The sequence below is a fragment of the Myotis nattereri genome (assembly GCF_964212035.1).
Source record: "Myotis nattereri genome assembly, chromosome: 9".
In the NCBI taxonomy this organism is placed as follows: domain Eukaryota; kingdom Metazoa; phylum Chordata; class Mammalia; order Chiroptera; family Vespertilionidae; genus Myotis; species Myotis nattereri.
In genome coordinates, this window is record NC_138084.1 from 42,618,717 (window position 1) to 42,633,448 (window position 14,732).

The window sequence follows — 14,732 nt, forward strand, 5'->3', positions numbered from 1 at the left end:
TAAGAAGGAACTAAAGGCCCTGAGATGATTTGAAAGGACTATCACTCCATAGAGTCCATGAATTTGGATAGCAGAACACATCCAAACTGACATGCCAGGGAAAATCAGCTGAGCGGCCAGAAAACTGTGGTAGGCAAGGGTAGTCTGGAATTTTTTTAAAAAGTGCACAGAGGGGTCAATCTTGTAAGCTACAGAACAATGAGTTTATCAATGATTCCTGACAAAATTTCTAGAGTGTATTTTCTTTTTAAAAAACAGTTCTTAAACACTTAAGTACCAGTATGGGTTCCCTAAGGAGGAGACCAGACATTGCCAGAATTACCTAACATCCTCCTGAGAAAGGGTTCCTGGGCAAGAAATATGACAATTGCCAAACATATTTTTATTTTAGCAAGAAATCTGAGAAAATCTCTTTAAAATTTTGTGGACATGATACAGAAATGAAGCTAGAAAAAAATAAAGTTTGGAAGATTTATAATTGTGAATGTCAAATGATGCTTCAAATTTGTCCTGACCAAGTGCTCTAGGGTTCTATACTTGAATATAGTCCTTATAAACATTTTAATCAAAGACTAGCATGTAAAGTACATGATGGCAGGAATCCTAACTCAAGTGCCTAAAACAGTGACTGCTAGATAGACATGTAATTAATAAAAAATTTTCAGTGGACTGTCATCCACGCACCAAGGGGTCACTGGTTCATCCCGTTAGGGCAAATGCACAGGTTGTGAGCTTGATCCCTGGCGGGGAGTATGCAGGAGGCAGCTGATAGATGTTTCTATATCTCTCTTTCTCTTCCTTCCTCTCTTTAAAATCAATAAAAACATATTTTTAAAAAAATTTAAACTATTTTTGAATGAATAAATAAGTCCATAGAAAGCCTATTCACTAGGCCCTGGCCAGGTGGCTCAGTTGATTGGAACATCATCCCATACACCAAAAACGTTGTGGGTTTGATTACCGGTCAGGACACATACCAAATGTGGGTTTGATCCCCAGTCAGGACACATAGGGTCAGGGAGTGTACAGGAGGCAACCAATTGATGTGTGTCTCTCTCTCCCTCTCTCAATGAAATAAAAACATATCCTTGGGTGAGTATTAAAAAAATTTTTTTAAAGGAAGCCTATTCACTAATTTTGTAGGTCATACAAAATAAGCTAAGATGTTTAATTTTTTTAGCTTTATTTCATGATATTTATAATAGCCTTTCCCAATATTTTTGTTGTCTATCTATCTATCTATCTATCTATCTACCTACCTACCTACCTAGAATGTAGGCTGGCTAACATATAAGAGCTGAAAAGGTACAGGAGGTTGACAAAAAAAAAAAAAAAAAAAAGAAAGAAAGAAAGATAAGAGGGAGGAAGGAAGAAAAGAAGTAAGCATTGTTCTAGGCACGATTGAATTAAACAGGATCCCTGCCATCATGTATTTTATATGCTAGTCTTGGATTCAAATAGAAAGAGGGAAAGGAGGGAAGAAGGGGATGGAGGAAAAGAGGAAGGAAGGAGAAAATACCTAGAACAGGCATACTACAGCCGATGGGGCAAATCCAGCCCGTTGCCTATTTTTGTAAATAAAGTTTTATTGGAACATATCTATGCATATTCAATTGTGCATTGTCTATGGCTGCGTCTGCACCACAATGAAGAGCTCACAAAGCTTAAAATGTTTACTATCTGGCTTTTTGCAGAAAAAGTTTGCTGACCATTGATCTACAATATTGACTGTAGTACCAACCAGGACAGAACTATAAAGCACAAAGGTACAAAACGAAGACAGAGGGTGGAGATCATACAACAGCAGAAGTTGGAATAGATGGCTTCACAGCTCTGATATTCTAGGAAATAAAAAATGCTTACTGAGCTCTGCTAGGATCCTGAGAACATGTGAGAAGGCACTCAAATAATCCCTTCCCTTCTTCCTGGCCCTCCCTCTCAGCAAATGCTCCTTCTTGCTTTTTGGTAAGAGCACCTGAACAGAAGACAGAGCTAAAGCAGGCAGCAAAGCTGTGTCTGAGTGAGAAGAAGACAGCCCATAAGTGGAGTCCCCTCATATCAAACTGCAACTGTAGGGCAAATTTGGCACTGATGAAATTCTCCTCTGCTTGAAACATAAAGTGAAGATAATTCCTCCAGTTCAGTGGGGATTCCAAAGAGGCATAGGTCACGGTCTACACATGGAACTGTCAGCTGAGGAGGAAAGAAAATACATGGGCAGATGAGAGTTCAAAAACCATACAAAAGGCCAAGATTTAAAGAATATTCAAAAGAGCAGCTGAGAGCAGGTTGCAATTATTGCCAAGGACAGGAAAGGCTCTGTGAAGGAACTAGCTGCAGAATGGAGTTTGACAGAAGTAGTGGCATTGCAGAGGTGAAGAGGCGGGGAAGGGAGACTTCACACTTCATCTGGGCAGCAATGCTCTGATGCTCTTGACATTCCCCTCATGCTGCCAATTTGAGGAACCTTGCTGCCAATTTGAGGAACACCCACATGAGCTCTGACATCTCTTGCTCCCATTGGCTGAACCTCCCTCCAGGTCAATGTTCTGATCCTTAGGCAGTCAGCGTGGATATCTGTCCTCCTGGCATCATTGCCAACCTTAAAGCAGCAACTTGCTCAGCTGCCCTGTTGCTAGAAACTGAGAGGAATTTCAGCCTCTGCGAGTGGTCCAGGGTAATGGCCAGGAAGTGGGGGGACAGTCTAGATAAGCAAAAACTCAAATGTAAAATATTCATTTCTGACTGCAGCCAAAGCAACCTGCCATTTTCTCGACCCCACTTTGGAAGAACTACTCACCAGAGACAACACAGACTGACTTGCCCAGGTACCCTCCAATAGACACATGACCAAGCCCAGGTACAGGTGCACACTGCTGCTTTCTTCTGAAGAAGTCCAAACAACCACCTACACAACACTCCAGGCAGACACTGATGACTACCCCATTCTATAAGCATAGGCATCGAGGCACAGAGAAGGTCCACTATTTGTCCTGGGTCACACAGTAAGTTGAGGGGCCACTGCCCTCTGGGGGATTGTATTTTACATATGGGAGAAGGAAAAAAAGCAGTATTCACAGTAGTATTGAAGGATTTCTGAGGCTGAGGAAACAAGTAAGGCTGCTTTCTAGTTCTGGGAGAGGGAAAGTTTACAGGAAATAGAGGAGGAACAAATCCACATTCCATGCAGTTGCCTTAATTATTTTATGGAAAACTGCTCCACTGTCCTCTCATCTGAGGTTCCACAGGCTGAGGTGCTTTTGGGAAAACAGCAGTGGAAGGTTCCCCTCACACTCATTCATGAAGTCAGGCCTCTAATTTATTCCCCAAGACTTCTTAAGTGACATAAATGATAGAGCCCAAAGGGGCTGTGATAGCCATCTGTTCCAAGATTTTTAGGTTCTCCATGAGTTTCCAGAGGATAAGGGACTTGCAGGCCCTCTCTGAGTTGCTAGTAGAGCTGGCACAGAGCAAGGTTGCTTGGAAGCCACAGGGAGGAGAACGCTCAGAACAGCAGAGTAGCCCGCCCTTACCTTCCAAAGAATGGATTCCCTGCTCCTTGGCAGTCTTGTAAACACTGCTGAAATTGTCTCCAAGGTTTGGGTCAGCACCAGCAGCAAGCAGGACCTGCACCACACTGGAAGAAATCAGAAAGACACAGTGTCAAAAGCAGGAAAGACCCAGGAAGTATGATTCTGAAGCATGTTTGAGGATTAGATTTTGCCTCTACTCATGAATGACACAGTGGAAAGAACATTAACTCTGCAAGTGTCAAAGGCAGAATTAGAAAAGTTGGCCCTGAAACTTACTAGCTTCTCTGGACAAGTTATTTAACACCTCTGTAAGGCTCAGTTTCCACAACTATAAAAGACAAAGTGTTTATTCAACATTACTTATCCAATGCTATGTTCTAGTCCAGGGGTGGGCAAACTTTTTGACTGGAGGGCCACAATGGGTTCTTAAACTGGACTGGCGGGCCAGAACAAAAGCATAGATGGAGTGTTTGTGTGAACTAATATAAATTCAAAGTAAGCATCATTACATAAAAGGGTATGGTCTTTTTTTCCAATAGTTTTATTCATTTCAAACGGGCCGCGTAGTTTGCCCACGGCTGTTCTAGTCAATGTTCCAGGTGCTAGGCTAATGCTGGCTCACTTATTTGCTGAATGGATGAATGAATTTCAGTAATTCAAACACAGTCCTCGGAAGTAAGTAGAAGAACCAGAATCCATCTCCCACGTAGCTGAGTTCTTTCACATCTGATCTAACATGGTCAGGTGAGTCTCCTATGTCTACTTACAATACCTAAAAGGATCTCCTGGTGGGCAACTGTCACAGGTAATTTATTCAGGATATGGATTAAGATCCCAAAGAGAAATGAAAAGGGTCTTTAAAGCAGCTAAAATCCATGTCTAAAACTCATATATTTAGTTCATAGCAAAATCTGCCAGGTTCTCACATGGAGACTATTTACTCTTAGTTTACACACAATTTGGATAGGATTGGCATTAGTCTTCCTGTTTCCCAGAAGATTAAAAGCCAAGAGGGTACAAAAGGGTTGTTATAGATAGGTAAACTAACTGAAGGCAGTGAGAAGTAATATCTCATAAAGAGGTAGTGTGGTACAGAGTTTAAGAACATTGGCTTTAAAATCTGGGGCAATCTAAGCAACAAATGAATAATGACAGGAATGGATTACAACCCACTGAGTAAAATAAGATTTCAGGAGTCCATATTGAAAATAATAAGTCAAAGGGGGAGAAGGGAAAACTCTTCCTTACTGTAGAAAGTAATAAATGTTGACGGAAGGGTGAAATTAGAAAATCATCATTTTGCAATGTCATTTTATCAGGGATAACAAGAGTATCTAGTTCACATGGCTGTGTTAATCTACGTAAAGTACTTAGAATAGGGACCGACATATAATAAGTGCTCAACAAATGTTAGTTATTACTTCTATGTACCTGGCCCTGTGGTTAGGCTGTGGGGAAATCAAGAGAAGTATGAACTAAGATACTTAAATTGGGAAGACAGTATGCGATTTTATAATAAGCATACAGAGACTTGGGTTCAAATCAAAGCTCTATCATTTACTGACTATGGTTTTGGACAACTTAGTACACCTCTGAAGACCCCATTTCCTTACCAGAATAATGGGGATAATGATGCCTCCCTTGTAGGTTGAGATAAGTATGTAAAACTCCATGATGCCTAGCACATAGAAGGAGTTGCACAAATATGAGCTCTCATCCCTTTGTTCATATAATCCTAGTGGTAATAACTTGAGTCTGGGCCAAAGTACACACCAGATTTGTACTTGACCAGCCCCAGGATTTATGCTGATATAGCCCTATATTAAGAAGGCAGCTCTTCTATATTCTGCACAAGTTAGCTTGCTTTAAAATCTAAGACAGAAGGGTTTGTCGATCTAAACTCAAAGGGACATAATTTGGTTAATCCTCAGCTGTTGTATCCAATCATTGTTCAATCACACCCCCTTCCATGGCAGGCTGTCCCTCCAGGCAGCTAGTGTCACTAACTGTGCTACCTGGGCCTCTTCAGGTTCATGAGTATTGATTCTATCTGTCCAATTTGCAGGCTGTAAGACGTGTCCAAGCAACCAAGTATGCTGTCCTTGGCCCCAGAGGGCAGACAGTGGTCTGGCAGGATGGGGAGAGGAGAGTGACTAGACTCAGCCCTGGGGCTGCTAATATAATCAAAGGGAATGGGCAATTCACTTCACAAACTTGAAGGCCAAAGAGGGTAAGCATCTAAGCTAGTAACTCATTCTGCAACCTCAGAGAAGATTCCCTTCACTTTTAATAAAACTCAAAAGACAGCAGACCCACTGTGGGATAGAGCAAGGATTAATGGAACCGTGGCTGCTCAGTGGCCAAGAGCGGCACCAAACACCTTGCCAGATGGCTAGTAGGCTTTTCACTTAACAGCCATCACGTACATCCAACCCAGAGCTCCAAAGGGATCAGGCCATTCTTGGAGAAGCCAGACCAGATCAGGCTGGAGGGCTACATGACTATGATGAGTTTTGGTGACCAAAAGAACTTCATGGACCTGTGGGCTGCAACAGGGCAGAAACAGAGTAGGAAACTAGCCAGGTGAGAGAAAGCTAAGGCAAGACTAGAAGTGCCAAGAATTTCATAGTCAAAATAGAACCACGGGGACAAAAACCAGGCAGCAGAGATGTGAATCTGAGAGTCAGAAGCCAAGTCAGATGGCAAGGACTGGAAACAGGCAAAAATAGTAAACCACAAACAAAGTAAGGAACCAGAAACCAAGGAATACACTGGTACCACAGGGCAAGGCAAACGAAGCAGTAACCTGGAGCAGTAGTGAGGAGACTGGAAATGAAGTGATTTCTGCCTCTGACATTTTTTGCTGAAGTAGAAACAAATCCCCAAATTTAGAATTGCTTTTGGGAGAAGGTGAATTCCATGGGGAGATGGGGAGCTGGTCCACCTGGATGAGGAGTACAGGGTTAGCCATAAAATTAGAATCTGACATCACAGAGGGAGGCAGGCCCTGCTATTCAAGGTGATTCACCAGAGGACAACTGCAGCCTCCCCTCTGTTCTGGTGCTGGCATACTGGCTGACATTTTGTAGTTTAGGCACTATGCCTTAAATTTAAGTAGCTGGTACCAAATGGGCTATGGTGTATGAGCTAGGCCGTCATAGTTTTAACATTAAAGGGGCAGAGGACACCATGAAAACATCTCCACTCAAAGGAATTATACTGACTACTCCACAGGTATTCACTGAGCAAAGGCTTAAGAGTAATTTCTTCCAGCCAGCTCTGGTGTTCTGTGAAAAGATGCCTACCAATGCCAATATCAACCTCAAAGGCTAGAGATAATATCCAGATGCACTATTTCCCTTACTAAATGGAGAAATCAAAAAATGTTTACAGTAGCCCAAGAGAATGGGGGTTTGTCCTTTAGTGATTTGGCTCTAGCAACAGTGCTTGCCTTCGTGTGGCCATCAGAATCTGTTCTGTTCTTCTCTCCCCATGAGTGAATTGACACACCAAAAGGACTGAGCCATGCAAACATTGAAGGTGAAGTTTGTGGGGGATAGATAGCACCAAGCTGACAGGCTCGCAGTAGAGCAGCAACAGGACAAAGCTAGCCATGCTGGAGCTGGGGACAGGCAGGCAGGAGAATGCAGGTCCAGAGAGCCCAAGACCACAGCAAGTTACATGTATGAGTAGGATCGGTAGGCTTTGATTCTAGGCTGAGAGCTATTTTCTCTCTGCCTTATTTCTACTGCCTGCTGGTACAAGTAAATATTTTCTCAAGGGTATGGTGTATAGCTAAGTAAGAGGAAGACAGTAACCTAATAATGAAAGCTGACATTTGTATATACTTGTTATATGCCAGGTGCTATTTTAAACACTATATATATTTAAACACATTTAATCTTCACAACAATCCTATGAGTTAGGTTACACATAAGAAAACTGAAGCACTAAGAGGTTAAGTAACTTGTCCAAAGTCATTCAATAGTAAGAGGTGGAGGTGGAAACAAACCTGGCAGTCTTTCTACAAAGTCCATGTTCTTATCATCCGCTATATTGCCCCTCACTTCTCTATATTGACTCCCAGGGAGCTGTCTGTAGAAGCACTTTGTCTCAACTCAGTTTTTAGTAACCCAAGAGAAAAATTAGGCAAACTTATAGTCAATTCCCAGAGGAGAAAGCAAACAAACAAAAAGTATATTAAGAGATAGCCTCAAGCTCATTAGTTATTAGATAAATGCAACTTAAAATGAGATATCACTTCAAATTCATCATATTAACAAAAGGTAGAAAGCTGAAAAATGCCACGTGTTGGTGAGGACATAGGGTTCTGAGACTCTTCATGCACTGTCAGGGGAGAGACTGGTGCAGCCATTCTGGAAGCTAATCTTATATACTTTTGTCAAATCAAAGTACCTTACCCTATAGCCCAGCACTTCTCCTTCTGAGTATAGATATCCCAGAGAAATTCTTACACAGGTCCATAAAGGGCAACACACAGGACATTCAGCACAGCATTCTGTGGTAGTGGGGAGTTGCAGACAATCAAGTGTCCATCACTGGGGAATGAATAAGTTAAATGTGGTAGGCACACACTATGAAACATGATGCAGCAGTTAGAAGAAACAGGCTGGATATACGTGCAGCAACATGGATAGATGATTTTTAAAAGGCCCTATTCCCTTTCCCCTTCTATTATCATTAATTGAACCTAGCAATCTGATTATTCCTTCAGGGAGTCTCACAACTGCAGAACTTTTGATTGCTAAGCTGATAGTGATCTTGGAGAATTAAGGATCTAGTGAAAACAATGAACTACCTGAGCATTAGCTATCAGATGTGCCACTCCGCCTGCTGAGGGCATCCCTCTGCTTCAACTGGCTAGTCCTCATTCACTGGCAGGGCTCCTCAGACTGTCACCAACTCAACTGAGCCTTCTCTGTCTTCCAGGCTGGATCCACCCCTTTCCTCTTTGTCTGCACAGAACCCCGTACTCACCCCTATGGCAGGTGACCCTCATCCCAGGATATTGTCATTTCCTATTTACTTTTATTTGCCTTTCTCACTAGACTATCAGGTAAGGGCCATGTCTCAACCTTCTTTCCCGGCTCCCAATAGATGTTTTCTGAATGAGTGCATGAATAAATGAAGGAGGAATAAATAAAATCATTAACTTATTTGGTGGGAAATGGAGGAGAAAGGTGTAAAGCAACTGTCTCAGCCCTACCCAGCCCTCTCCCACCAAACGAGGCCACAGGCAGCTTAGCTGTGGAAAACCTCTATCTTCCTCTCCTGAGCACCAGCCCCTTCCTGGGCTATAGGCAATTCCCAGACAGAGCCGAGGAAATGAACAGGACAGTGGCCCCTACATGGCAGTTCCTGGGAATCCTAGAACTCCCTCTGGAGCCACAGCTCCCATGAAGCCCACTTTAATTTGCTGATCAGGCTGTCAATGAGATTAGAGGCGGGAGCACATGTAGGAAGGTTGGCTCACACTGACCTTGATGAGCTCCCACTTTTAGGGCAGTGGGATGTCACAATGCATGGGAGGACAGCTACATTGATCGATGTTAAGGCTTTCTGCTCTCAGTGGCCGGAGGGGTTTGGGGTCAGCACATTGTTTAAGAAAGAGTGAGGAAACCTGTGGTGTGAGCTGAGGCCTATGCTGGGCCAGGCGCGTGTCAAAGACGGCTGGCGAGCAGCTGGAGTTGGTGAAGCAAGAAGGGCAGTGATCCCAGCTCCAGGTCATCTCCACACAATGTTGAGCTTCAGGAGAAGCTCCGCCAACTCCTCCTCCCTCTACCCCCCACATCCAAAGCACAGGGTCACTGTGATGAGTGTCATGGGTCCCAAGGAGAAGACAAAGAGTTGACCTATTCTCAGCCCAGTGCACACTTCGATGAGGGGAGGAAGCAAAGAGGTCACAGCTCAGGAGGTTTGCTGGAAAGTCAAATGAGCTGTGTCTCATTTGGCCTACTGGCTAGTCAGGAAATCAGGGTGGTCAGACCAAAGACAAATGGCATGTATTACAAATAGAGGTCCTATGGCAGTGGGCATGAGCTGGGGGTGAAGCAGTTTTCTTTTTAAAGCCAGCTTCCTTAGGCAACTAACTAAAGATCAGGGGGAAAGCAAGGTACTTGTGTAGAAAATGTGCCCAAATTTCCTTAAATGAGGATAATAATCTTTTGTTTACTTCCCTCAAAAGGTAAAGATCAGTAATCATAATAAAGTAGCCACAGTATATTAAGCACTTTACATTCACTATTTCAGATCCATATAACCACTTGCAATGAGGTACTAGTCTTATTTTATAAATGAATAAACTGAGGCTCAGCAAGACAATATGAGTTACCCATGTATACACATTAAATAAGCACATGACCTGGCTAGTGTGGCTCAGTGGTTGAGCATCGACCTATGAACCAGGAGGTCATGGGTTCGATTCCTGGTCAGGGCACATGCCCGGGTTGCAGGTTCGATCCCCAACAGGGGGTGTGCAAGAGGCAGCTGATCAATGATTCTCTCTCATCATTGATGTTTCTATCTCTCTCTCCCTCTCCCTTCCTCTCGGAAATCAATAAAAATATATTTAAATAAGCACATGAACCAAGATTCAAATTAAGGTCTGTCTGGGGCCAAATCTGGTGTACACTCCCCTAAACCACACTGGCTTTCATCCATTCAATCATCCATTGGTCTGTTGTGTTAACCCATAGTTACTGAGCCCCTACTATGTGCCAGGGACAGTGATATTTTCAGATAGTAGTTAAAGTAAAACAGAGCATAACAGCTAGCCATGAAAGGAAATCCAATTCAGATGGAGAAGATCAAAATCAATGATGGACCCAGACAAGATGAGATAATTTGGGGTAAGGCTCAAGAAAGGCATGACACATTAAGCAGAGGGCCACGAAATCAAGATCAACCATCACAGGATTTCCAGGACAACGCCAGTTTCACGTCCTCAGCCTAGTTCTAAATGCCCTTTCAACCTGAAGTTAAAAAACCCTTCCATGTCTTTCAACTGATGGGCCAATTTGGTTAAGCTCTGGTTGTTAGGGATTCTTACTATAGTATGAGCCCAGACTGGGGTCTCTCTAGGCAAATGACCCATGAGTATAATGGGGCTGGTTTATCTCTTATACACTGGACAAAAGTAACAACAATAACAAAAAAAATTTTTTTTCTGCGGTTTAACTCTTTTCTTAGAAAACCCAAAATACTAATATCAGCAGCAGATACCTACTATATGTACTATGTGCTAGGTACTGCACTAAGTAGTTTTGTGTGTAATTTAATCTTAGCAACCAACCTACGCTGAGGTAAGTGCTATTATTCTCATTTTGCAGATGAGGAAACAGAGCTAGTAAGAGGTAAAGTTAGGTTTTAAACTCAGGCAGTCTCCTTCCAGAGCCCTGTTACTTACTATGTCACACACAACTGGATGATGTGCTCCCCAAAGCAGGGACTGTGCCTGACCATGTTTCCTTGCACACAGGGCCTAGTACATATATATGTTCAATCAATTCACTTCTGGGGCCTTAACACTGCACTGTTGATGCACACGTTGAGTTTTCAGTCAGTTCCTAGGCTTTATATGCTAGTATTGTTAAGTTGGGTCTCTCTCAATCTGAATTTTACAGTTGGATTTTCATTTTAATTGTGATTAAAACACTCATCCCTGTTCATTTTTATCAGGATAGATTTACCCACTGCTCTAGCCTACTGACTTCTTCTTTTTCATGTCCCCAATTCTTTCATCCAACATAATTGCTACCTCTTTAACCTTCATTTAATCTGTCAAATTGATAGGCATTTATCCATGGTCTCAATGGAATCAGTGATACAACTACTGAATACGACAGAGCCCCGTGGCTCTGATGTCTCTAAAGAATAATGCAGGAGTGAATCATATCACAGTCCCTAGAAATGAAAGATCTTTCCCCAAGCAGCTGAACTGGGTGCTCTCCTGATACCCTGGATCCCAACTGATACTCTCCATGGAGAGAGCGGTGAACACAGAACCCCAGGACAGGATGCAGCATTGGAGAAGTGGGGGAGGGGGAACACACCCTGAAGTTGTCATGTTAGGCAAATGAGCTGGCACTGCTTTCCAGGGAGCAGTGTCTTGGGTTGCCTGAGGTCAAGGCATGTGCCTGCCAAACTAGAATCGGGTGCATGTTGGAATTGGAATATCATTACTACAAAACAGGATTATCTTGAGCAACGATTCCAAATGGGATTAGAAATGACTCCTTGTTACTCAGAGATAATCAGCCACAGCAGCAGCGGTGGGTGGGAGAAATGTCAAGCTTGGCACACTTTTCTGGGGGGCATGGTGCTGGCATCCAGGCACCTGGCCAGCACCCTCACCCACCCTCCCTTGCTGGGAAATACTGGGCACTGTCCTGCATTGGGCAGGTGGCCACCTGGGACAAGAGCCAGCACCCATCAAAAAGCCCTACTCTGGGGTCCCATGTTCTAGGGGCCAAGCTTCTCAGATAAAGAGGACTACAAAAAGAATCTCCAAAGCCCTCCAGCAGTAATAAAAATAGTAATAAAAGGCAAACCACTACTACTACTAACTAAAGTAGCAAACCATTACCAAATGATTCCTATATGACAGGCACTATTCTAAACACTTACATATATTTACAAATTTATACCTCAAAATAGCCCACTGAGGTAGATCTATTTATCATTTCCATTTTATGGCTGAGTAAACAATCACAGATAAGCAAAATAATTTGCCAAGGTACCTAACTAGTAAGAGAAAGAGCTTGGATTTGAACCCAAGTAATCTGGCTCTAGCGCTCAGAGCTGTACCACGTGCTAGACTGTCACAGCCTGAGAGGAACATGGTCAATGACGGACAAGGCCTTTCCTTCACACTTCTGGTCTCCAGACCCTGTCAGTTCTCCTACTAGCTCTGGTACACTCCTACTTTCTCACCTTTGTGAACCTATGTTCACAATGGCCCAACTTCCAGAAATGCTGTTCTTACCCTCCACCTTTAATGATCAAAATCATGTTCATCTTTCAAGATCCACCTCTTGTGAAAGGGCCTCCTTTCATGATCTCCCCTCAGCACTCTAGGTGATCTTCTCTGGGGCACTGACCACATTCTGCCTCATTTAAAGTGAGACTTGTTTTATCCCTTTTCTAACTGTCAGCTTTTTGAGACAAGGAGAGTGGTTTGTCTATTTTTAAATTTCTCATTATCATCCAACACATAGCTATCATCAAGAAACTCTGACTGAGATTATTTGACTCCTGGTCCCAGCAACTGTTGGTCCATCCCATGGTCTTGCTGCCTGCTCTTCCCTCCATAGGCAGTCCAGTCTAGTGGAAAGAATAAGGTCTTGGGGCTCAGAGACCTGGATTCAAATCCTGACTCACTTACTAGACAACTATGAGCATCTCTGAACTTCATTTTTCCTATCTGTAAAATAGGGATAATAATTCCTCCCTTTTAGGATTGCAGTGGGAATTACAGACTACCTGGGAAGTGCTTAACATGGGCCTGGCACACAGAAGGCACCCAATCATCCACAGCCATCATCATTACTACCACCAGGTGATCAGACAGCATAAAGCCCAGCCTCCTCAGGCTGAAGGAAGCACCACTCTGCAACAGGCAGCCAGACCAAAAATAGGCTGGGAACCCTGGGAAGAGGCTATAGACCACTAAGGCAGGAGAGACCTCTATGTGATCAAGCCCCCTAAGAACCTGAAAGACAGGTGTAGGAGTGTTCTACCTCCTCTGTCTCTGGCCAGCAGCAAGGACAGAGAGCCTTCCAGGGAGATTGCCCCTAGTCCAGCTTGCAAGACCAGCACTGGCTCTTTGCTCTAAGAACACCTGTGGAGTTGGTTGCACAAAGGCCTGCAAAACCTCTCCTGCAGGACAGCAATCTGGCTTGGGCTGCTGGGTTCTTAAAGATAGGGTTTAATGCCCTCCTCCCCTTAGTAAGGTGGAGGGAAAATAAGCAAATGCTAAAAATAAATGACTGCTGTGCGAGGGAATTAAATGGTCTTTAGCCAAGGATGGTAGCATTTTAAAATTAACAAAGCCCAGGTACCACATCCAGGAAGGCCTTGGCAAATGCGTGTTATCCACTCATTAGCTCAGCTCCTCAGGGACCTTGGCCAAGCAGGGAAGGCAGTGCCGGGAAGCAGTCCTCCCGAGGCTGATGAAATGCACTTCGGGAGGAAAGGCAGGAGGAGGGAGGGAGACTCATGTGGGGAATTTCAAACAGTTCTGCTGGAGCTTTGTGCTCTGCCTCAGGGTCTCACCTTCTCTAAGGCAGGGGCTTTCAAAGCAACCAGCAAGGCCAGGTGGACTCAAATCTGAATCTCCCGCCACCCATTTTTTGGGGATGTTTGGTTCCTGAGGTACCATAATGGCCACACTGTTTAGGTGATCTCCCTGCTTGGCAGTCCAGGGACAAGTTGCCCAAGCATGATGTGGGATGGGAGGCAAGCTTTCAGTCCTGTACCCTGCACTTTCTCCTTACTATAAAGAAGAATCATATGACGCTTTGTGAATTTATACAAGCCTACTCTATACCACATGTAAAGTGAATTTATCATTTCATTATTCATCAGTAATTATACTTCATGACACCAAGAATCGTGTGAATTCACAAATATTCTCTCTTAACAATCAAAACATACAGTACTCTAATGTGAGATACAGCAACAAGAATTCCGGGTGGTCATAAACAACAGAATTCATTTTGACACTACAACATGTATTTTCAGTATGCCACTAGTCACAATTAATAATGAAAAATAGAGAGGGACGAACTTTTTAAAAGTTTTTTTATAAGTCAGTCTATTAAAGTATCAATTATCATAGTAAAATTTACCCTTTTAAGATGTACAATTTGCCGAAACTGGTTTGGCTCAGTGGATAGAGCGTCGGCCTGCGGACTGAAAGGTCCCAGGTTCGATTCCGGTCAGGGGCATGTACCTGGGTTGCGGGCATATCCCCAGTGGGAGATGTGCAGGAGGCGGCTGATCGATGTTTCTCTCCCATCGATGTTTCTAACTCTCTCTCTCTCTCCCTTCCTCTCTGTAAAAAGTCAATAAAATATATTAAAAAAAAAAAAAGATGTACAATTTGATGAGATTTGGTTGTATAGCCACCACCATAATCAAGACTTAGAATATTTTTATCACCCCAATAGGAAAGACTTT

At 43.3% G+C, this 14,732-nt stretch overlaps 1 protein-coding gene across 1 annotated transcript in view; it reads right to left on the reverse strand.

Annotated features, from left to right (window-relative positions):
• Positions 1-14,732, reverse strand: part of CLPB (ClpB family mitochondrial disaggregase) — a 159,319-nt gene that overhangs the window by 99,950 nt on the left and 44,637 nt on the right. Inside the window, exon 4 of the mRNA XM_081098694.1 lies at positions 3,534-3,637. Coding sequence (XP_080954820.1) covers positions 3,534-3,637 — 104 coding nt within the window. The remainder of the gene's footprint in view (positions 1-3,533; positions 3,638-14,732) is intronic.